This window comes from Canis aureus, chromosome 14 (assembly GCF_053574225.1).
Source record: "Canis aureus isolate CA01 chromosome 14, VMU_Caureus_v.1.0, whole genome shotgun sequence".
NCBI classification, from domain to species: Eukaryota; Metazoa; Chordata; class Mammalia; order Carnivora; family Canidae; genus Canis; species Canis aureus.
The window spans coordinates 45,665,338-45,691,750 of NC_135624.1; the positions used below are offsets into that span (position 1 = coordinate 45,665,338).

The following is a 26,413-nucleotide window of genomic DNA, read 5'->3' on the forward strand; positions in this document are numbered from 1 at the left end:
AAAAAGGTAAGGAGAATAATAAATAAACAGACTAAAGTCAATTTGTTCATAGGAAAGTTGTATCAAATCCTAGTTTCACGGCTAGTATATAGAGGAAATAGAGAAGGAATATGGATTAGGAAGGAAAGCCTTCTTTTAGGTATTTCGTATTTTTTTACCCTTTATTTATTGAATAAATTATGTAATTTTAAGGTGTACGGCATACAACATACATAAAGTTACTTTGATACATTTATAAACCGTAATATGATTGGCACTGTAGCAATATTTATATTACATAAATGATGGTACATTATTGTCTATACTCATTATACTGTACATTAGATTTCTATGGCTTATTTGCTGCTTACAAGTAGAAAATACTTATTACAAGTTTGTACCCTTTAACACCATCATCTTACCTATTTTGGGTGAATAGTGTTCCAATTCGGGAAAAGCACAAACATATTAGCAATTATTTAAAATCCAACAAGGGCCTAGACATTATGCAGTTGCATATGACATGTGCTTTATAAAGGGATTAAGAAATATAGATAAGTCACTATGAATAATTTGTCCATATTGTAATACGTGATCATTCGATAATCTACCAATATATTTAGCATCTACTGTGTGTTTTGCATGGATGTGAAGACATGAAGTCCTTAAGCACAAAAACACTTGCACCATGATCCTCTCCTGACATAGTCTTGACTGCCATAAGGTTGCCAAGATTGAGAGAGAGAGAGAGAGAAAGAGAGAGATGACTAAAATTTATTTTTTCCAACTTAGTATGGAATGGTACGGAATCAAACTGTGCCATGGAACACAGGCTGAAGGTACTTTTGCAACCAGGTAAGCTTTATACATTCGATAGCCACAAACTTGCTGACGTACTGTTTGTTCATAACTCAAGCTGAGCCATAATGCAAAACACATGTCATAATACATAATATTGAAGTGTATTTGTTCTTTAGATGCTTCATCATCTTATTAAGTGATATTAATGGAGTGGACATGCATTTAGGTGGGGCCAGTGGACCCTCATGTAAAATACCACTTTCTCCCTGAATCTTGTGGAAAATCCTCAGACAGCTTTTATAATAGTTATCTTTAACCCCTATTCTGGCCTCAAACTTCTCAGGCAGATGTCTTTTCTTTGTAATAAATTATGATTTATCTAAACAACCTCTTCAACCAACACAACTAACCATTCAGAGTCTAACAGTGCAACCTGTGTTAATGACATGGTTTCTGGTTTTAATAGTAAATGCAAATAGAAGGAAGGCTCATACTCATTTTACGGTGGATCCTAAAGAGAGTATTTAATAACATTATGTGGCAAAAATGCTCTGTACCTCTGTATGGCCTCAAACTGTAGAAACTGCTTACGATAAAGGATAAGGCTTACACATCTGCCAGGATTCTGGCTCGGCAAAGATCCAATGTTGGTTGGTAAAGAACATCATGCTACCGGATAGGTATACTGGGCTGACATATTCCTAACTAATAGGGTAACAAAGGGAGCCCTTGAGAGAGAACTAACATGTATGGGGATGGGATGTAGCCAGCAGCTGTGAATCCTGCTTAGCAGCTGACCGGATCTTCTCTGGAATACCTGTTGATACAATCGCTAATCTCCATTGAAAGAATCATGATTTCTAAAGAGTAAACTCTCTAGGCAGAGTCTTGGGGGGAAATGGGAACATTTTCTACTCACAATTATTCCCTCAATCTAGGACCAAGAAGAGAAAGATACATAGCATGTGTCTTGATAATCCGATCTTCCTAAATGTTTTGCAGATGTTAATACTTCCATGCTCTTTTAAATTGCTAATCCTTAATAAGTGCTTCACTGAGATAAGAGGGTCATTAAAGTTTGTGCTATTTTATATGTAATCGAAAATCCAATTTCATTTACTCATGTTGTTAGTATAACTTCCAGAAAATGATCAAACTGTGTTATCGCTCTTCATGTTCTTATTTAGAGGTTAGCATTATCTGCATGAAAAACAAGCAAAAGAAACATGAGAAGGAATGTCCATTCACTCAGAACAAGTACAATAGCTTCTAGAATAAGCATTTTGAAATAAGAACAGTGCATTTAACATTTGAAATTCAGTGTTCATCGTGACACTCACTTTGTTTTCTTGCAAGTTGGCTGAGAAAAGAGCATTAGTGAATGAAGGTGAAGAAGTGAGTCATCTTGATTTCTAACTCAATCAAATCAAAATGTAGCTGATGGAAGTGTGCGTCCCATAGTCTTTTTACTACATGGTCAGACAAGCAATGATGGACTGTGTCTCACGCTTAAAAGAACTAGTTAATTCAATATTATCCTCTTTCTACTAATGAAGAAACTTCACCCAAAATGCAGACCTAAGTAATTAATGTAGGTGCATCATTTCATCATGAACTCTGATCCAGATCAGGCCCTCACACCCTGCCATTAATCTCTCCCTAAACTAGCTACTCCCATGGCCAACTAGCTATTCCCATGGCCAACTAGCTATTCTCATGGCCAACTAGTATGCTGGGCCACAGAATGCTTGACAGGACATGAGATACTAAGGTTATGTTCATGCAGAGAAAGGGTACAGGCACAACTAACCCCCAGTACAGATAGCTCTCATGGTAGAAGTTCAGAGGTAGCTGCTCCACCTTGCACAGTTATTATAAAAGCACCCATTCTTGATACTATCATGATAGGGTTAAGTAAAAACTTGGTGTTATTCTATTTGAAAAATAGAAAAAGAGATAAGGAACAGAGAGGATATGTCAGGATAAATCATTGAAGTCATCCAGAAATACACTAAGAGATATTTAAGAAGTAGACATTAATCTTGGGTTCAGTTACCAAACTTTTGGCTTCTTACTTTTAGGTCTCTAAAAGTGCATGCATCATTTAACTTTTTAACAAATATTTTTCAGTGTTTAAGTTACTTCTATGTTGTTCTGGGTTGACAAAGATGAAAATGGATCCTTCCTGTTATGAATATACTAACATAAAATAAAAATTGGACATTAATAAAACTTGGGAAAGGTACAGTTAAAAAGACATGGAAATAGTCGACGTTATTTTCAGGTAGGTAAACTTAAGGAAGACTTTATGACAGAAGTTGTATTTAATCTGAACCCAGAAGGATATATGAAATTCAGATATGTGAGGGATCCTTGGGTGGTGCAGCGGTTTGGCACCTGTCTTTGGCCCAAGGCGCGATCCCGGGATCGAATCCCACATCGGGCTCCCGGTTCATGGAGCCTGCTTCTCCCTCTGCCTATGTCTCTGCCTCTCTCTCTCTCTCTCTGTGACTATCATAAATAAATAAAAATTTAAAAAAAATGCTTTCCCTTAAAAAAAAATTCAGATATGTGAAATTCAAATAATAAAAGTGGGGAGGAAGTAAAGAGGTAGTAAAATGCAGGGCATAATAAGAAAAAAAGAATGTAAGTCATATATAACAGAAAAAAGTCATGTATTTTCTGTCCATCAGGGTATGTGCATTCCTCAGATATACAGAAAATTCTACACGTGGAAGAGTTTTTGACAACAATTATCTAAAATTACCAATTACCAGTAACTGACTCTGGGACCTAGACCCAGCTCCACCCCATGTACTGCTGAACTGAATATTCTAAACTAAAAGTCCTATTACTTAATGTGTTAATTTTATGCATCATACTTAATCAGACATTTCCTACTAGATATTTATTCTATAATATTCAATTTACAATTTCAAAGAGTAAAACATCAAGCTTTATATAATCACAGACAGCTAAACACTACAAAAGATACAAAATTTAAAAATCCCAGTCCTTAAAAAGTGTATTATATACTGGAGAAGGTAGATTCTGGAAGTATATAATAAGCAACCGAAAATTTGTTCTGTGAAAATCTATTTTAGTCAAGGTTCTCCAGAGAAACAGGTCATAAGATGGATGGATGGGTAAATGAGCAGATGGGTGGATGGGTGGATGGATAGATGGGTGGATGGATGGATGGATGGATGGATGGACAGAGAGACAGAATAGATTTATCTTAAGGTGTTGACACAGGAAATTGTAGGGACTTCAAAGCCAAAAACTTGCAGGGCAGGCCAGGAGACTGAAGAGCCAGAGAAGAGCTGATGCTTCTTCAGTCTTGAGTAGGAGGCCAGTCAAGTGGCAAAATCTCTTCTTCCTCGAGGGACCTCAGTCTTTTCTTGTAAAGCCTTGTCTGATTGAATGAAGCCCATCCACAGTATAAGGGGTGAACTGATTTACCCAAAGTCTACTAATCTCACATCTAAAAAAAAATATAGCCAAGCTGTGGAAGGAGCCTCGGTGTCCATTGAAAGATGAGTGGATAAAACAGATGTGGTTTATGTATACAATGGAATATTACTCAGCTATTAGAAATGACAAATACCCACCATTTGCTTCAACATGGATGGAATTGGAGGGTATTATGCTGAGTGAAGTAAGTCAATCAGAGAAGGACAAACATTATATGGTCTCATTCATTTGGGGAATATAAATAATAGTGAAAGGGAATATAAGGGAAGGGAGAAGAAATGTGTGGGAAATATCAGAAAGGGAGACAGAACGTAAAGACTGCTAACTCTGGGAAACGAACTAGGGGTGGTAGAAGGGGAGGAGGGCGGGGGGTGGGAGTGAATGGGTGACGGGCACTGGGGGTTATTCTGTATGTTGGTAAATTGAACACCAATAAAAAATAAATTTAAAAATAAAATAAAATAAAGAATATATATATATATATATATATATATATATATATATATATTCACAGCTACATCTAGACAAATACCTGGGTACCATAGCTCAGCCAAGTAGACACACAAAATAGACCTTTCACTGCAGAGCTGTAACAGTAGGAATGGCCATTCATCGATTCAGGAAGCCTTAGCAAAAATTATGCAGGGGTGTATTTGCTAAACGAATTAAAATGACTAATTTTTGTAGGAAGAAGAATCATATTTCTCCAGCTGATGTTTTTATGTAAATCTATACTCTTCATTTGGTCCCATGTCCTGCTCACTCTATCTGTTCCATAGTTCTCAATTGGCTAAATGTAATATATCATTTCTTAATAATTTCCTGTCTCTTTCTCATTCTCTGAACTCTGAACTTTATCTGAATAAACTTTCTCAAAGTCTTCATGGAAAGCTGTTTTGGGGAAGGTGCACAGGAAGTGCTGGCAAAGCCATGAGTCCCACATTCCTAACCCTATTCTACCATTTCAATTCCTATTCAATTCCTATTCCCCATTTCAATTACTAATTCGAAAAGTTTGCCTGTTTTCTATGTATATTTGTCAGTGGATTCAGAATCCATGCATATGGATAAAATACAAGATTTATTAGTCCTTTCAAATACCAAATATGCTCTAGAACATATAGATTACCATTTTTTTCCCATACCGATATCCCCTTGTTAAGAAGCTTTCGGATTCAATTTTGGTATTGCATAAAGGTAATCAAATTTGGAATTCTATTTTTCAACTGGAGGACTCCCAAAGAAAGTCATATGCTTATTTGCAAAGTAAATTCCAAAATATTACCTGCCTATGATTACTGCATGAGATCAAACATACAATATTGCCTATTTCCTGTACCATTCATAGGGGAATAGGAGGTGTAGACCATCCTCTTGCTGGACGTATACTGCTAGGATGAGAAAAGTCTTAGACATCGCAGTATCTCTGTCTACCATGAGAAATTCATTACTTCAGATCTTGAAATTTTAACAGTAAGGTCCTCTAAACATTTATAAAGTTGTGAACTTAACCTTCCACAGTTATGCATGTCCTGAGACGTTTCACCAAGATCATGATCAACTGATCCTAAATATCACACGGAAGGACAATTTCTTGACAAAATTCTAGGAAATTTCCCATTGTACAGGCATCCAAAGGATATTTACTGTCTCCCCACTTTTCTGAGGTGGATATAAAAGAGGAACAGATATGCACATGGAGTGTGTGGCACCTGCAACACAGGGAGCTGACGCGAGAAACAAAAGCAATCTGGAAGGCAAAAGAAAGGCATTCCAGAGTCACTATAGCACTGCATCAAGCACAGATACGGGCGAAAAAGCAGCCAAGTGAGGCTCCTGACATATAGTCAAGAGAAACCCAAGTTCTTTCCAGGATGGAGAGTTGGACCAACCTGAGTCCATGAGGTGCGACTGCACTTAGAGGGGGGTCAGTTTAGTGTAGTAACTGGAGATGAATACTACCACTGGGAAGACTTCGGGGCCTTGAATTCTGAATATAACAATTTTCAGTTGGCCTTCAGTAATTTTCCCACCTCTTTATGCCTCACTTCCTCCTCTTGAATCTGCATAATACAGAGTCTAGTACATAAGGCTCTTGCTGATATTTAATGTAATTACTTCAAACAGTGATTTTACACATAGTAAGTATTCTGTATTTTTATGGTCATAATAATGAAGGAAAGACACCATATCATTTTAAAAAGGGGGTAACAGGGCCTTTGCAAACATTCCAATTTACAGAGATTATAAGACACAGCCATGCAATGCCTCTTCTGGAAGATATGAACATTTTATAGACATTGTTTTATTTTTGAGGTAGTTTCTTCATGTATAGAGACAGCCAGTTCCAATACCAAGATTCTAAGTCATAAAAATTCTCTAGCTTCTGGAAAGCTATAAATATTCATATTAGCTCATTTGCAGAATTTGAGTCGGTTAATCAGTTTTTGTTCATGAAACGTTTGACCCACTCAAAACTGGGGACACCGGTTGAGTCTTGTTTTTCTCCCACCTCAGCGGCCACTCCTTGTCGGTCCCCTTTGCTAGCTCCCCTGCATCTTTCACATGCCTAAGTAATGCAGTGCTCCAGTTTAATAACACTCAGTTCCCTTCTCTTCACCTCCAAGATGATCTCATCCAATCTCATAACTAAGTATCACGTATATAGCCGGAAGCATGCAAAAGCTATATTCCAAGTGCAAACACTTCTCCTGCAATCCCAACATGCATGTGTAATTCCCTCCTTACTGTTTTCATTTGGATAGCTAACACCTCAACCTTACAATTTCAAATAGAACTCTTGAACTTCAATATCCTTCAAAAAAAAAATCTCTTCTCCATCTCATTAAATGACAATTTTATCATTCCAAGTTTCCTGTGAAAAAAATCTCAGAGTCATTCTTGATTCCTCTTTTCTCTAAAACTTCACATCTGGTCTTCAAAATACCTTGGCATCACCATTTTCAAATTATTTACAGAATCTGATAAATTCTCATTTGTTTCACCATCATCAACTTTTTCCCTGATTATTGCAATTACTTATAACTAGTTTCCCTGCTTCCACAATTGACCTCCTACAGTTTGTTCTTCACTCAGAAGGATAATGGTCTCACTGAAAATATGCAGTCATAGCATACCACTCCTCTGATCCCATATTCATTCAGACAAAAAAAACAAACATAAAAAAACATAACAAAACAGTATCCTTTCAGCATATTAAGGGCTCCAGATGATCCAAACCCTAATTACACCAACTTTTCTTACCTCTTTTAACTCTTCTTAATTTTACTACAAACACTACTATTCTCCTTGCTGTTCCAGGCACATTCTTATCTAAGAAACTTCTCCTCCTATTCCTTCTGGGAAAACACTCCCTAGGTACCTGCATGACTTTCTCCTTTACCACTGTTGATTTCTATTCAAATGTCACCTAATAAGTGATGCTTCCTTTGGCTACTACATGCACTAAAGCCTCACCACCATCCTGACCCTTCCTATCAAGTGCTTTGCCTCACTTCTCTTTATTTCATTATTAACACTTCATAAGTTATATGTTTACTTATTTTATAGTGCCTCTCAAGCTGTGTGTAAGCTCCATGAGGGCCAGGGGAATTTGATTACTCAATCCTATAAACGGAGCTCTTTTTCTTTTTAGCATGCATTCTTATTTTTTTTATTTTTTATTTGAGTATAATTGACACACAATATTGCATTAGTTTCAAGCATATAGCATAGTCATTCAACAACTCTATGTCTTACACTCTGCTCACCACTCAATGGTGAGCATAGCTCACCTTCTGTCACCATTCAATGATATTACAATACCATTGACAATATTCCTTGAACTGTACCTTTTATTCCTATGTCTTATTGATTGCACAACTGAAAGACAATATCCCCCACTTCCCTTTACCCATTTTGCCCAATCTCTAGATCCCTCCTGTCTGGCAAGCCTTATGCATTATCGGTAGGAATGTAAATTGGTATAGCCACTATAGAAATAGTATAGAGCTTTCTCAAAAAACTAAAAATAGAAATACAGCACGATCCGATAATTTCACTACTGGGTATTTACAAAAAAAAAAAAAAACAAAAACACTAATTTGAAAAGATATATGCACCCCTATGTTTATTGCAGCATTATTTACAATAGCCAAGCAGCTCAAGTATCCACTGATCCACTGATAGATGAATGGATAAAGAGTGTGTGAGATCACACACACACTCACACACAAACACACACACACACTGTGGAATGTTACTCAGTCATAAATAGGATGAAATCTTGCCATTTGTGACAATATGGATGGACCTAGAAGGTACTCTAAGTGAAATAAGCCAGACAGAAAAAAGCCAAATACCATATGATTTCCCTTATATGTGGAATCTAAAAAAATAAAGAAAGAAAAAGCAAATGAATAAAACAAAAAGCAAAATCAGATTTGTAACCTCAACTCTTAAAAATAGCATCTGGCATATAAAAGACAATACAGAGCTGTTTATGGAATAAATGGACTATACATATATTTTAGTCCCTGGTGTTTATAATGCATTTGAATTAATCTGAAAAGTTAGGCCAAAATCTCACAAATTCATGGCTTAGTTCACAGTTACATAGGTCTATGATCTAAACTAGGCTGATAGTTACAGGTCTATAATCTAGAGTCATATAAAGAGAGGTCAAATACTGCTACCTCTGCAATGTGTGAGAGGTTACACTCTAAATGAGGAATCTATAAATACACAGCATGACATGTGGAAAGAAATAACCTTCAGGCTACTATCAAAAGCAAGGTAAGGAATTCTCTGCAACAGATGATTGCTATTCAAGTGAGGGCTCTGCTTCCTGGAGAAGCACTATCACCAAAGAACCATCCATGTTCCATGTGCATGTGCAACATTTGCCATTGATTGGTTCAGTGCTAGATAGTCAGAGTCTTTACTCCGTGGTCTGAATGTGACAAGTATTCCTGCATCTGTAGCTGCACTGTATTAAAAATATATTTCTCACTATTTGTACACTCGAAATTTGTTTACTGGATAGATCTTAAATGCTCTCACCACAAACACATACACAGAAAAAAAAAAAGGTAACTATGTGAGGTGATGGATATGTTAGGTAGCTCAATTATGGCGATCATTCACAAGGTGTATGTGTATCAAAACACCAATATTACACAATATATGCAATTTTTATTTGTCAAATGTACCTCAATGAAGCTGAAAAAAAAAACATTTCTTGCTATTAGAATTAGTCTTCCAATCTAAGCAAGATGGAACACATATTTGGAAGGGATATATCTAGAGAGAATCCGCATGTCTCATGTTTTAAATTGTTTATATTAATTACTGCTTTATAGACTCTTTCCATTGTCCATATTCTTAATGCAGAAAATGAATTTTCTGACACTGACAGTATGCTGCTAGAATGGCATTGTTTGTACTGCTTTAGAAGCACAGACTTCCAGTGTTTACCTCGGGACTTTGCATATAATTGTGCATATTGCAAAGCTGAGTGTTCTTATGAGAAAATCCAAGGCTTAGCACACAATTTGCAGAATTTCCATTATAGAAATTTGTCATAATTTCCATAATAGCAAAACATCAAATGTCACATTTTAATTAAATCGCAGAGCAATTGATGTGAGTTCAGATTCACTGTCAATCTAAGATCTAAAACTTTAGTATTTCATTAAAATCCTTTCCACTAAAAAATATATAAAAATAACATACAGAATAAGGGATAAGGCATTGTCTTTTAATTATATGCACAATTTTAAATACATGTCAGATAATCAACAAAATGAATACTGATACATCGAAAGAGTGTATTGTAGTGAGAAGTCGTGATGTAGTACAAAGAACACTGGTTGGATGGAATCAGGAAATCATACCATAGTTCCAGATCTGTGACTTTCTAGAATATAATGCTGACCAACTCATTTATTCTCTCTCACTGGAAAAATGAGGACACCAGGCAAGATCATTATTATGGTCATCCTGAGCTCTAAAGCCCAGTGATCATGAGAACATTGTTGATCATGAGAATGTTATAAAATGTTAGAAAGTAAAACATTTAAAAGTATTTTAAACATAAACAAGGTTAAAGACTAAAATGGAGATGGTGTCTTTCAATGACCTTCCCTCATAAAAATACTTCTGAGCTACAGGTGTTCTTGTTACATTCCTTGAATCCCACTTAATTTCTGCTAAATTGATGGTTGGAAGTGGCTTCAGGAAATGGCTGCCAAACTCGGTTGACTAGAAGTCTCTGAAGAGCGTTTTAAAATTCTGATTCCAGGTCCCTGTCATGGATTACTGAATAAGAATCTCCTAGAGTGATAGCTAAGAATTTGGATTTTTCCAAAAATGTTACTTTCTGATATGTAGTTTTGGTTATAAAGGCTTGGAAATTTTCCACAACATTCTATTCCTTCCTCGATGCATTTATATCCTATATGCACTAGTTTTCTGCATAGCAAAAAGAAAAAAGAAAATCAAAAAACAAACAAAAAAACAGGAAAAGAAAATAAGAAAACAAAAGAAAGGATACAACCTCCCTTTATTAATTAGAATATGAGAACTTGCGCGTATATGTGTACTTAAGAGAAGTCTGGTTTTTAACATTCAACTAAAATATGTACCTCTACAAGATTTTCGAATGTATTCTTCTAAAATGATGAAGTATTAGCCCCTTGAAATTACCTTGGGCCATGTGGAAGTACCACCACGTGTGCAAAACTGCATTTTGTTGGACATTTATTGTTTTGTTACATTTTTATATTATTAGCAAAGCATTAACACTCTCCACTTTCCTCCTATAAATGAATTTTATATTGAGATGCAGAACAATTAAAGTAGTTGCCTATTAACTTTGGGTTCAGGATTGAACACCCTTGGGAGGTACCACATAACCCAGGTAATTTAATTTCAAACAAAGGGGCAAAAAGGAGGAATCAAGAGGTATGTTTGAATCAATTTCAACAAATTGGAGTGACTTGGAGCCCCTGGGAAGAAAGCAAGGCTAAAACCAGCTTTTAATCACATGTATGGAAGTCACGAGTGGAAACAAACCATCTAGACTCTCACTTGGCCACAACTTTCCCTCCTAAGCCTACCCTGAGGCCAGAACTGCCAAGCCACATGGGCCCGTTCTACAACATTCTACATTTACTAATTCATAAGAACTCAAACTGTAACTAACCCAGGCTCCCAACCTTGATGCCTATCATTAGAAAGGAATTCAAAATAGACACCTCCAAAATCTGACCAAGATGTATCAGAGATCTCAGAGGTATTTATTTATCCTCATATCCTAAGGAAATAATTATTCATGGCAAAAGGATTTTGATAACATTGTTTCATCAGAACACATTTGAAACGTTCCAATTGTTAAGTAATGAATTGTTAATATATCATGGTGCAAATATGCCCCCTAATATCATGCGACATTTAATGATACTTTAAAAAAGTAATTAAGTGTAATAACAGTCATGATATAATAAGTGGAAAGACACAAAGTTATAAAACAATATGTATACTATTATAGCATTTGGTAAAACTACATACACATAAAGATATTAAAATGATAGTAACAGTGGTGACCACTAGATAATGGTAATCTAAATTTTTTTCCTTTGGCCTGAATGGAATTTCTAATTTTCCCATATTTGACATGTATTTCTTTCCTAAGAAGAAAAACCCATATTTTTATGATTTTCTTTAAGGAAAAAAAGCAGAGGGTCACCATTTATAACCTAAAATACGTATGAGTTCATACATGGCAATCTTCCTGGCACTTCCCCTTCTGTTTTAGTCTGATTTGCATTTTTTCAGTCATCCTCCCTATTAGGTTTCATGCTTCTCTGAAGAAAGAAGGTCATATCTTTTATAACTTAGCAGCCAATGCACCAACTGTCACAATACAGGCTGTAAATAAATATAAGACAAACAAAACCACAAAATAAGAATTAAAGTATATTTGTTTACATCAAGAAATAATAAAATTATTTTAATAAGTTTGGGAGATTTAGAAGTTAATTTAATTTCCCAATCTTAGAGCTTTACCTTCCTATTTATGGGGCAAATGGGCATACAGGATCAAAGAAACATAGAGATGAAAATAACACTCATTTAATTTTATCTCTGCTAGTGTTGAGTCAAAAAGTACCTAAATTTTATGTTGCTTTAAAGATGAAGCTTGTGAAAAGAAATAGATTTTAGAGAATCTAATGCCAAAAAAATTAACATAGTATGCAGAAATTTAAAATATTAAATCCATGGAAACAAGCCTTAAAATATTGTACAAACCAAACAAGTAAACTTAAAATTGTTAAGTATAAATGCATTTCTTCAAGTACCTTAATTAGTCACAGCCAAGAAAACAAAAACCCTTTGTCTTTCCCTCCATTAGCATATTCAGTTCAATTATCCAGATACAAAAATATATATATATACATATATATATATATGTATATATATATATATCTTGTTTCCATGACTTTGCTGTTTCGTAATTCCTCAACTTAACATACTTGGCAAGAAGTGACTAATTCTTGTTAATATAGTAAAAGGAATAAATTAGGTTTCTTTGATATGTACAAGCTATGCCTAGGGCATTGCCTCCTTGAATCTAGAAGCAGCAGGGACAAAAAATGAAAGAGAATGACAGAGAGAAAGAAACCAGTTGAACATTTGCACCAATTGCATGAAATACTGAAGAAATGTGTTCCTTGCAGTGTTAAGAAATTCTTGAAGAAAAATCTCTGTATGGGCACCAGCTTTCTCAATATATTTAGAATATTTAAACACATATGTCTGGGGAGTTTATTATCAAAAATAAGTCTGATAAGATAAAAGTATAAAAAGACTTAAAAGTCAGCTCTCACCATTTTCATGCAGACTACTAACTAGGCTCCCACCACCCCCACCCCACCCCACCCCACCCCCACCCTTCCGCCATATTTGATACCTGGCCGGTCCACTTAAATGAGTGGAACAAAATTTGATTGCTGGGAAAATCCCTACTTTTCATTCCATAATGAATTGTGTTTATGACTCCTGTAGCCCCACATATACTTTTGTTTAAGAGAGTTTTGTCTTGTTTTACCTGTGTAGGGAACATTTGGATTTTCCTTTTCTGGTAAAAGGAGTCTGAAAGGGGGCAGTATCCTTAAATGTGTCTATCCTGGCTGGAAAGAATGCAGCCTGGTTTTTGCCAAGTTAACTTAATGGTTTGTGTCCCGCTGACCCCCTTGAAGTCATCCCCAGCCAGTAGTCATTTTGGAGTCCAGCCCAGCTGGTGCCCCAGGTACTTTCGGAGTTGTGTTCCTCCTAACTGGCACCCTGATTCCTCTGTTCTGTCTCCATCACCAAGACCAATCACAATTGAATGCAGGAAGAATTATTCAGCTTCGGCTCTCTACTCTAGGACGGTGTGATGTGTTCCTCTGGCAGCTAGAATGATATGAAGTTAAGTTCATACAGACGCGAACTGGGACCTCATTCTTCTTTTTTAAGTTTCTAGTTAAATTCCAGTTAGTTAACACACAGCAGAATATTCGTTGCAAGTGTACAATGAGTGATTCAGCCTGTTGCCCATCACCTGCGTCGCCCATCCTTCCTCTCCCGCCCCTCTGGTAACCAGCAGTTGCTTCTCTCTGGCTAAAGGTCTGTTTTTTGGTTTGCCTCTCTCTCTCTTTTTCCCTTCTGCTCATTTGTTTTGTTTCTTAAATTCCACATGTAAGTGAAATCATGTGGTATTTATCTTTCTCTGAGTGACTTACTTTGCTTAGCATAACACCGTCTAGATCCACCCATGTCATTGAGTTTGTTCTCTCTCTCTCTCTGGGCTCATGCTTTCCATGTGCTCCTAATGGTAATCTCTTAATATTGGACTGTATGATACCAGTTTCTATAAGTAAACTCATGTCCAAATCATACCTGTAATTTTCTTTCTCTTTTTGTTGCCAGAAATATTCAGAAAGGTATTTTTGGCGAAAGTTTCATTTAAATGTTTTCCGTTCCCTTTTAACCAACCCCAAAAAGAGAAAAATAATTTTTGCCCTTGCAAACAAATAGGAGTGTCACTTTAGGGAGGAGTGGGTATGCATGTTGGGCGCTGGGCAGTGTCTGGCTCTCCAGTCTGGGGCTGGAAGGCCAGTCCAAGGAGTTCATTTCTTGGGAGCCCTGGGCGGCCTTGGAATGAGTGAGTGAGCAGACTCCCATCCTGCAGGGGAGGACTTGTTCTCCTCTGCAGGTAGGCACATGAGCGAAAGCTGCCGAGCTGGCCAAACCACAGTGGTCATGGTTGGCACTACTGTAAGCCACGTAAGCCATCGCATGGGGGAATGTGGTTCTGCTCTGGATGCCGTGCAGCAGGTATGCCATGGGACCCTTGGCAAAAACTGCTACGTCTGCCCTGTCAGAGGTCTCATGGTACAGGGGCACAGGAGACTGCATCTAGCAATTGTTGTGAGCATAGTCCACCATGGAGACATTCTCTTCCTCATGGCCTACCACCCTGTAGCCAGGCCCATTGTCATACAAGATGGCCATGAAGGGCTTCGGGTCTATATCGCTCACCATGGGGGCCAGGCCAAAGATAAAGTTGCCAGGGGGGCAGAGTTGCCAGGGGGCTGCACTTGCCAAAGATGAAGACATGGGAGGGGTCTGTGGTAATGAAGGTCAGTGTCTCTTCCAGGGAGGTCATAGTGCGTACCTACCCAATTGCCCAAACCATTTCCACCACCTCATGCAGTGCCTGCTTGGTCTTTCCCTCCAAGTTACACCAGGAATTTTCATCTATCATTGTTTCTATACCTACTCCCCTTGTGTGTGTTTTATATATAAGGATTCTTGTTTATTTATTTGAGAGAGGGAGGGACGGAAGGAGAGAGTAAGCACCAGTGGGAGTGGGGGAAAGGGCAGAGGGAGAGGGGCAAGCAGACTTCCTGCTTAGCAGGGAGATGTCCTTGCAGCTCCATCCCAAGACCCCAAGATTATGACCAGAGCAGAAGTCAGACTCTTAACCAATTGAGCCACACAGGTGCCCCCTCATCGCCCTTGTGTTTAGTCTCCTGTTCCCCATAATATCATCTTGGATTCCCTCAAACTCCTATTGATTTTGACTTGATTTGGAGAATTGCAATGCCCTTTGAATGTTGTATTAGCTCGTCAGAGGGGTAAGCTGCTACTGTTTTATTATCCTAAGACATTTACCCAAAAGAGGAGAATCATGTAATTTCTCCAATGGTATTTTTTTGTTCTTTTATATTTAAGATTGTTTTTTATTATTAACTTTTTAAAAATTTTAATTTGAAAAAAATTTTGAGTATAGTTAAGATACAGTGGTTTTTTTTTGATACAGTGTTATATTAGTTTCAGGTATACAATATAATGATTCAGTGATTCTATACATTGCTCAGTGTCATACATCACTCAGAATTTTCATCAGTTGAACAGCTTTCATCCAAGTTTTATTCTTATTCAGTTTTCATTAGTGTATCTGTTACTCATTTTGAATTTAAATTCTCAAAATGTAAACTATGGAATTAATCTATTTATTGACTAAACTGTTCATGCATTCAATGTTCAATTATTGAATATCCTATTTTTTGCTAGTGACACCAAGATTGAAGTCATTAACCTAACCCTGAAAATAAGTAAGGAAAAACATATCTCATCATAGAATAGTGCTGTATTAGGTCTTATCAGCAATCTAAAGAAATATTATCTTATGAAGCCAATTTTAAAAAGAAATAACAATTTTGCATGAAGTAAAATTTTAGCTAATTAAAAAAATAAAACCATTAAACTAATAAGTTAATTTTGTTTCTTACCAGTAACTTGAATTGTATGAATAGTTAGGGGTGGTGGGAATTTATCCTCTTGGTTGCTTAATTACATTCAAGTCTGCTTGCTTGATTACACTCATATTCAAAGCAATTCTGTTCATTTTATGAAAATAGAATTCTAATTTTCCTGCATTGTTTAGTTAAAATAGTCTTTTATGTAAACTGTTTCTTATTAATCCTCAGTATGACAATGATTCTCTTTTAATAAACATTATCAAATATTCTATGTCTTTTTTTTCTTGTATGTGCTTTAGTATCACCAGTTTTAATAGCAATTTCATTCCATTAGCTTTAAAAAAAAAAAAAAACTATTACTGTCCGAGGTTATGAGTGTGTAGTTTGCCCTACTGGGAAAACTAAATCTTTAATACCATGAAACTTTTATGCAGGGAGATGATCATAGAAGCCTCTCAGTAGCCATTCTCGTCAAAGTATCTCTGGAATACTAATAGAGCCTTGAATCCTAGTTCTCTTTATTTTAATGACCACATTTTTTTAATGAATTCATTCAAATTAAAAACAAGAGCCCATGACAAAATATACAATTCAGAAAATGTAGACATCCATAAGCTCTAATGGGCTTATCTTCTTTAAGTATTGGTTAATTAGAAACTAAACATTGTAAGATTCTCCTAAGGAGAAAATTAGCATTTTAGTAATATATTACTTTATAGAGTCTCATATTTGCATAATGGTAAATTAATACCCACAGGTAGATAGAATGCTTTATCTTTACAGAAATCAGCTGTTTGTTTAGGAATTCAATTAGGGCAGAGCCAATACCCAAAAATGTGTTGGAACTTTTTCCTTGGTTTCTTTGCTACTATTTTACCTCCATTTTCTTACCAACCTTGTGATTCTTTTACTACTTCAGCATCATCTTTCAGATCCTTAAATGTATGTGTTCCTTAAGGTCTGATATTTACTCTTTTTTTCTTCTCTTCACTTTAAGATTGTTGTACCCATCTCTAAGAAGTTTAGCTAATTTCTGACAAGTATCTGCTGCAGCTCTGTCTCCTGAGAGCTCCTCATTTCAGATTCTCTAGTTCAACTTATTTCCAGGGCCAATTCATATTCATTTGCAATAAGGAGACAAAGATGTCAGTTATGGTGTGGCCAAAAAGCTGTCAGTACAGTAGTCAATGCAGGCAGCTGTGAAAGTTAATGACAATCATGTGAACATCATATCAAGTAAGAGAGAGGCTGAGGCTGACAGTAATACTGCCAGAATCAGCAGACACAGGCAATTGTTAAGCATGAGGGCTATTCAGATAAAAAAAAAAAAAAGCTTAAGGTCTACAATAAAGGGTGATCTGACTGTTGTGCTAATGAATAAATGAAGAGAGAAAAAATCAGCAAAATTCTGAAAATTATCTTTAGATGGTGTTATGGGCTGAATGGTGTCCCCCTAAAATTCCTATGTTGAAGCCCTAAACCCCAGTACCTCAGAATATGAATTCTAGATCACTTCAGAATAGAAGACCTATTGCTCAGACTACAGCAACCTCTTAACTGGTGTCTCTAACCCTCTTCACTGGTCTTGTCCATCTTCTACACTGTTGGAAGAGTGATCTATTAAAAATACACATCCACCTATGGTGCCCTCCTGATGAAAAACTTCTAGTCATTTATTTCTCTGATCCAAGGGGATGCAATCCGTACAACACACGGCTTCCTATTATGGCTAGAATAAGGACCGTAACCTTTCTGTCAGCCTCACTTCCTTACTTGCACTTTATGTGCCAGTGTTATTAAACTATGGGAAGTTCCCCGGATCTTTTCAGGTTGTTGTGTTTCTCCATGACTCTGTACATGCCCCCAGCCCCGCCCACCCCACCAATAAGTCCGTTTTTCTTCTCTATTTTCTCCTCAGTCCTTCTGGTGATCTCTTTCCAGATTTCTCCAGGGATCTACTCTCGATGGATCAAGTGATAATTTTTCATGCCCTAGCATAGTTCCCACCAAGCACAGCACATTGGAATAAGAGGCTACACATTCTTAGAAATGAGATATTATTTAGTTCTAGGGCCTGAACCTGGCACACAGTCATTTCACAGTTGCCCTGGACTCCCTCTCAGGATGAGCTATCAGAATTCATCACACATCCATTCTATTATTGAAAGATATACTCAAGAACTCTATGGCACTCAGTTATTTTTAATATTCTTTACTCACCATATTTATGGGATCAACTGGTCCAATGCTGTTTACGTAAACATCAGTTTCAATTACCGTGGGCCTCACTGTAAAATACCAACACAAAGAATGGTCAAAGATCAGATCAGAGGTTCTGTTAAATCAGTCTTAGCTTTATTTTTTTTTTTTTTTTTTTTTTTTTTTTAAAGATTTTATTTATTTATTCATGATAGTCACAGAGAGAGAGAGAGGCAGAGAGACACAGGCAGAGGGAGAAGCAGGCTCCATGCACTGGGAGCCCGATGTGGGATTCGATCCCGGGTCTCCAGGATCGCGCCCTGGGCCAAAGGCAGGCGCCAAACCGCTGCGCCACCCAGGGATCCCTCAGTCTTAGCTTTAAATAAATCTTCATAAATAATAACATTTAGCATCTAAAGAATAAAATATTTCTCATTAGGAAATGAAAAAGCACCGATAACAAAAACACATCTTTCCAGTTTATAAATCAATTATATTTGTAAAAATTAACATTTTTAACTGAAACATTTGTTTTTAAGATTTTTTAATTTTCTTTTATTTTAGAGGGAGAGAGAAGCAGGGGGAAGGGCAGAGGGAGAAGGAGAAGCAGACTCTGCACTGAGCATGGAGCCTGACACAGGGCTCAATCCCAGGATCCTGAGATCATGACCTGAGTCAGATGCTTAACCAACTGAGTCACCCAGACACTCCTAAAAACATTTTAATGTACAACCTAAAAATGTTACAAATATCTAAACCTTTCATTAAAATTAAGGAAGTTAATTCAATAAAAATTGCTAGATAATTTGCTCTCTGAATTTTGATAGAATTTGAATGGATATTAGAACCTAAATATTAAGCAATCCTACTTAATGTGTATCAGTAGTGTGCTAGTAACTGTTGAACAGCCTTGTTCCCATGGTTGGGGGTGAGGGAAGCCCTGATTTGTAACTTTTGCTGATATCCATAGGTAAATATCCCCACAGTGGCTGATTTCAGGATTCAGATGTGAAGTCACTGAATGTAGAGTTGGGATGGTATTTAATAAGCAGCTACTGTGAGCCAGTAGAAGCATGTTCCAGCAGAAAATGGGGCTTGAAGCATGATTGTGAGGATTAAAGGAGATAATATCTGTTGAGCATCTACATTCAGGTCTGATTCTTACGAGGAGCCTCATAAATATTTGTTCTTACCTCTTTCTCCCTTGTTAACAGCATTCCTTTAGGTTGTGCATGTTGGCTCCAGAGTTAGGTGTATTTTTATCTCAATTTCACAGAGTATATTATATAGATTTCACTATGGATATCATCTATTGTGTTATGTACACAACCAGTTTTGTCTTCCCAGTTAGTCTTAAACGGTATATACTGTGTATCAGTATTTTACAGTCCATCAAAAGGTACGGTGCAGTCAGCCTTTTAAATGTTTATCCAGTGACATGATTAACGAATACCAGCAATACTTCCATATTGGATTATGATTTTTTGTTTGCTATGAAAAATATTTTCACGTAGTTTCTTTCATTCCCCCTGTCTCACCAAATATAATATAAAAGGGCTCATTTATTGATTTAGCAAATACTTGTTGAGGAGTTCACAAAATAGACAAGAAGAAAATCAAGAAGAAAGCCTATCATATATCTCAAGAGATTGATATAGAGATAGATGAAGCAAACAAAATAAAGCAGAAAAACCGCCTTGTGGATTGGAAGTTTCAATACTAAAGTGGCATGTTTAGTAATATTTACCCAGGTCTCCTTTTAAAATTTTATCTAATTTCCCATTTCTGGCCTAATATTTATCATTGTTAAAATTCAGACACAATGTTTGACTAGCAGGACACATCTTCCTCTCTAACCATAGCTGAGCCTGGCTGTCAGTCTCTATCCAGTCCCAAGTCCCCTGTCCTGAAACCATCCAACCTGGCAGATTGCCCCTGCTAGCAAGACTTCAATGGAAAACTGGAGGCATTGTGAAAAATAGTGCTTATATAATTTCAAAACAATATTTACTTTTTCCCTTTGCAATGAAAAAACAAACTACTCTTGGGAAAACATGGTAACATTTACATAGTTTGGTTTTCCTCAAGTAAAGATTTTATTACATGGTATATATAGTTTCTTAGCTAGAAAAATAAATGAGATTTGTCAAAAATAGTTTAGTATGCAGAAGTTCTGGTCTCTAGACCTAAACGATACATGACAATGTAATTCAATCTGCTTGCCAACAATTAGATTTCTTAAATAAAAGCAAGTCATATGATTTATAGAAGGCTTTATAATTTAACTTAGGCTGATGACTTCGGAGATTATTTGGTTTAAGTGTTTGCCATTTATTTCTGACTATGAATTGAAGCCAATAAATATCATATAATTAAGCTAGTTTTTGCTAGATTTATAGAATGGATTTTATGAAAGCCAATTAATAAAAAAACATTAGGTTTCTTAGTTCCATTTGTAAGTATATTTATTGCTAGTTATAAGCAATTAAGTGGAACGTACTAGACTTATTTAATTAGATTTTTTTTCAGTTCATCTGATAAATCAACAAACACTGAACATCTTTACTGCATGATAGTAAGGGTGAAAAATAAATGATTCTCGAGGGCATTTTTTAATAGGACATACTTTTTACATTTATACTATAGAAAGTTTTAGATATGAGTGATCTCTCCTGGTTTCTTTTTTTTATATTTTATTTATTTATTCATGAGAGATGCAGAGAAGCGGAGACACAGGCAGAGGGACAAGCAGACTCCCTGCGGGGAGCTCTATGAAGGACTCGATCCCAGGACCCCGGGGCCACGCCCTAAGCCGAAGGCAGATGTTCAACCACAGAGCCACCCAGACGTCCCTCTCCTGGTTTCTTGATATTAATACTTCCTTAACCAATCATGAAACAAATATATACTAGAAAAGTATTAACTCTTAATATAAGGGTGTTAGCCACATTGAAATATTTCGTGAGCAACAGAAACCAAGTTCATTTGAGATAGGCCAAAAGAATCACATTAGTGAGTCCAGTGTAGAACATGGCTATTGATAAAAATATCCAATAAATAACTTCATAAATATATATTTGCAAACCATGAGCATTTTCTTAGTTATTATATTCCCTATTTTATAACTTTAGGCTGCTGCTATTTCATCTAGTTTTTTATTTTTTTATTTATTTATTTTTTTTTAAATTTTTTTATTTATTTATGATAGTCAGAGAGAGAGAGAGAGAGAGAGAGAGGGAGGCAGAGACACAGGCTGAGGGAGGAGCAGGCTCCATGCAGGGAGCCCAACGTGGGATTCGATCCCGGGTCTCCAGGATCGCGCCCTGGGCCAAAGGCAGGCACCAAACCGCTGCGCCACCCAGGGATCCCTCATCTAGTTTTTTAAACTTCAGCCTCAGAACATGAGGAAGAATAATTCTGAAAGTGAACGAAAATATTTCAGATTAATTTTAAGACTCCAGCTAGAGATTATATGCTTCAAAATAGACTGTAAAGAGGAATACAACAGAAAACTGTCATCGTTCTTTAATAAAAGACTCATCGCCACTTTTACTGATTCATACTCTGAACAATACTTGTGTGTGAAATCACTTATAATATAGGCTTCTTGGTAGAGTAAGTATACTTTCTTAGCTCTATGATTTTCTCAGCATAAAGTTTGTTCATTTGCAAGATTTTAGTGATATTTAAAAAGAGAAAACATCAGATTTCCATTCCAAAATTAAAAAGGAAACCAGAAGCAAATTGTCGTTCCAGTCTCATTAAGTGACCTTCAGAAGTGGGCACAGATTATGTTTAATTCTTCAACATATTGGAGATGAAAGATCACCTTTTTTTACAGACAGTATAACAATGATGGAAAAAATGTACTACCAGAGCAAATTACATCTTTGATAGATGAAATGCACGTGGAGAGGATACTGGATTATTTCTGCAAGGCCTCTTTCTGCACTGTGATTCTAAATACTTTAAGTATCTCAGCAGAATATAAGATAAACTCTCAGTGGTAGTGAATATAAGAAAGAATGGACATTCCAAGTAACCTAAAGAAAATGAAGAGAAGAGTAAGAAGAAGCAAAAAAAGAATTTAAAAAGAAGAAAGCAATGAGATCAATGAAGTTTCCACACTCAGCTTCCATGTGTCTATGGCAAAACTGAAGGCAGTCAACTGTAGAAATGGGTAACCAGTTTTTAATCAGAAGATATAAAATAAAATACATTTAAAAAACATTTTCTTCCTAATTGTTTTCAACCATGCTCTCTTAGATGACATTCAAATAACTCTAAGATATCTTTAGCAGATTATGTAGCTTCTGAGTCACTTTTGTATATTAATTCAAATGAATTAGTTAATTAAGTTTAATTAAAAATTAACTCAGGTTGGGATGCCTAAGTGACTCAGTCAGTTAAGTGTCTGCATTTGGCCCACACTTGGGATCACATCTCGGAATCCCAAAACAGCTCATGTCCTGGGATTGACCTTCACCTGGCTTGCTGCTCAGCAGGGGGTCTGCTTCTCCCTCTCCTTCTGCTGCCACTCCACCTGCCTGTGCTCTCTCTCTCTCTCTCTCTCTCTCTGTCAAATAAGTAAATAAAATATTTTTTTAAAAAATAACTCAGGCCATTTAAAATGTTTAATCCCAGAACATAAGTTTAATAGTCTTTTCTGTTGTAATAAAGTAGGCATTAAAAAAATAGCTCCACTGACTTAGATGTTACCATTATAATACACAGACCTTGAAGGAACTATAAATAATAGGTTTTTCTTGCCCTAGAATGGACAGGAGGGGTTCTTAACTCAAAGATATCACATTTGGATCCAAATACTTCTTCCCAGGCTTTCCTAACAAGGAAATGTCAACTAACAATCACCATCTCCTTCTGCAGGTTTACATATGGATATGTAGATATTTGGATAAACACGGATGAAAAAGTACCTATGGATAAATAAGTTCTTAAGTACAGTCTAATACTTTAGCCAATAGATACCAACACAGAAGCCAGAAACGATACTAACACAAACTTTGGATAGAAAAAAAATGCCTACAAAAAGCACTTCAACAATTAAGTCATTTATTACATTTTCTCTGAGATGAACAGACAAAATGCTACTATGCATGATACATATGCCTATTTAAATTTAAATAAAAATTAATTTAATTAAAATAAAAATGTATTCTCTTAGCCATACTAACTATATTTCAAGTATTCAGTAGCCAATAACCAATTTCAAGAACTCAATACACATATATATGACATTTTAATGTATATTTAATTATTTACTTTAATATAATATAACTTAAGTTATACATATATTTAATTAAGTATATATATTTTTAAGCATTTCAAATGTCTTCTTAGGAAAATGGAAGATGGGGCTCTCGTTCTATAGTTAAACATCTCTTCAGGCAGCAGATTTAGCAACCTGTTCCTGCTCCTATATCTGATCTGGGGGGTGGGGAGCTAGAAGAAAATGATAGAATCTAAAGAAAGAGAAGCAGTGGAGCATCTGCCTACCTACTCTTTCATAGTGTGTCGAATATTTTAATTTCTTGTAGGTATAATTCATATCAAAATAAATTGACAGGCTAGAAGGATCTCACTAGTTTTGTTATTTTTTTGTTTTGTTTGTTTGTTTGTTTTTTTAACCTAAGAAAGTGGTGCACTGGCAGCATGTATCTTGTAGATGAAAGGAGCTAAGATGGGTGGAAGATAGAATCATCTAGATTTTCCATGTCAAGTAAGTAAACAGTATAAAATGCTGCCTAGGAACAAACAACAAAAAACAATCCTACCTTCCTACCTATAAAAATTGTTATTTATACAACTGCCTCTCAAAGTACATCAAGGGCCAGTTGATGTCTGATGAAAATGAAGTGAAAACTAGTAAGACAAAGGTTTCAAAGGCACCTAATTAAATGAACACAAAGACCATCCCTCTTCATATCTCCTGCATGTTTCTATCACTAGGAACCTAGAAGAGTTAAATAGATGGAATAGAAGAGCAGATCACACCTCCCTTCCTCACCTCACCAAGTCCCTCTATAGTGGAACTTGTCTACTCCATGTCCTAGGAGAGTGAATGGCATTAATTCTGTTCAGATATTAATTTTTATAAATTTATTTTTATTGGTGTTCAATTTGCCAACATATAGAATAACACCCAGTGCTCATCCCATCAAGTGCCCCCCTCAGTGCCTGTCACCCAGTCACCCCCACCCCCCACCCACCTCCCCTTCTACCACCCCTAGTTGGTTCAGATATTAATTCTTATATCAAGCTATTTGAATCACTAAAACTGCCTGGAAAGCCATAGACTCTACCCGAAAAGATGTTAAGAAATGAAAAAAGAAGATTCAACATAGAGTAATTGAGAAAGTTTCTCAATTCTTGAAAACTTTCTAGAATTATGCAACCTTTTAATGTTAATTTGCCATTAAGTTTAGAAGTCCTCAGTAAGTTGATTGTGTGTAAATTTTCATAGCATCAGTGAAGAGTGAAGACACTAATGAAATTTTGGACAGAAAAAAAAAAAAAAAAAGAAATTTTGGACAGAAAGGAATGTCTGCAAAGATCACCTCAACAAGTAAGACATTGATTATGCCATACTCTGAGGTGTCAGATAAAATGCTAATATGCGTGGTATGATTATCATGGTTCTTAGGGCATATTTAATTTACATTATTAAACAAAGTGATGATGTCACAGGTGTACATGGATTTTGAAAGTCCATATCTTGCTCTGAAATAATGTACCTTAAATGCTAAATTGATGAAGTAGAACCTACACACGGAATAAAAAAGATTATACACACTGGCTTTCATTCAGCAAATATTCATTCAGGAAACAGTAAATGAAATCTTAAGTTTATGCTTCAGGCATTGTTTTAGGGATATGGTGATATCTACTTTCAGGGAACTTATTAATAAGAAGAAAACTGAGTATCAACTAATGTGAAGTATGATGAGTAAAATGGAAGTACAGATTTCTGCTTCTTATGATAAGTAATGGTAACAAATTACCCATCTCAATAAACATGACTGTATGATTTATATAAAATTTTTAAAAAATTATTGAAAGAATCACACAGCAGCTAGCAAAATCAAGATTGAATGCAACGATTTCCTGGAAAGAATGTAAATGGAGTATTGTAAGCTCTGCGTTATTCTGGCCACTTTTCCCTTTGGTGCATTTGCTGTTTTACTGCATAGAAATGGTGATTGAAAAGGGACAGTGTTTTAGAATTTGCATCTGTCTCATTGGGCAAAACTGGAGTTAAGGGCGGTCAAGACAGTCAAGACTTCCCCGTATTAAAATGAACAACAGAGGATTTAATCAGACATTCTACATGTAATTTCCCCTCAAGGTATTTATTAATTCCTAAAGTGTACATGTGTACAGTGTGATGCTAAGAAACCAAGTATAAATCAGCTGCTAACCATCTGACATAATAAGGATTTCAGCTATTTCCACCATCTCCGGGGCCATGAAGGAAAGGGATCCTTAGTATAAACCTCAGGCTATCAGTTGAGAGACTTCAAATAGTTATGCCCTGAAAAAACAAAGTTTCACAAAAAGAAATATACCAGTTTGGGCCAAATGAAGGAGATTTTCCTTACTTGACTACCAAACTGAATTAAAATCCTCTCTGGAAAGAAATAACATCATCTAAATCTCCATTATTTTTAATATACTCTACCAGCATTCAATAAAAAAAAAATTGACATACAATAAATGAAACAGAGGCAAATCACCTTAAACTAAGAGATAAAATGAAAAAGAAATTTTGGGGGTGCCTGGGTGGCTCAGTCGGTTTAGCATCTTCCTTCATCTCAGCTCATGATCCCAGGGTCCTGGGATCGAGCCCCATATCAGGCTTCCTGCTCAGCGGGGAATCTGCTTCTCCCTCTGCCCTTCACCTCCCTCATGCTCTCTCTGCTTCTCTCTCAAATAAATAAATAAAATCTTTTTTTTTTAAATAAATTTTTTAAAAAGTCACCCAAGTGATCAAGATTGTGTGATTATCAGGCTTTAAAATAATTAGTTAATAAGTATAAAAAAATAGATGAAAATAATGCAAATTTGATAAAATTCTTAAAATACATTAAAAGTCAGATGCAAATACTACAAGTAAAAATTATTAAGAATTC

The 26,413-nt window shown here is 36.0% G+C and overlaps 1 protein-coding gene across 3 annotated transcripts in view; it reads right to left on the bottom strand.

Annotated features, from left to right (window-relative positions):
• Positions 1-26,413, bottom strand: part of GABRG1 (gamma-aminobutyric acid type A receptor subunit gamma1) — a 79,515-nt gene that overhangs the window by 28,635 nt on the left and 24,467 nt on the right. For 2 of the 3 annotated variants that reach the window (XM_077847898.1, XM_077847899.1), the window contains one exon: positions 18,285-18,352. In XM_077847898.1, coding sequence (XP_077704024.1) covers positions 18,285-18,352 — 68 coding nt within the window. Of the gene's footprint in view, positions 1-16,959; positions 17,262-18,284; positions 18,353-26,413 lie in introns of all 3 variants that reach the window. The other variant, XM_077847900.1, reaches the window with a different exon arrangement.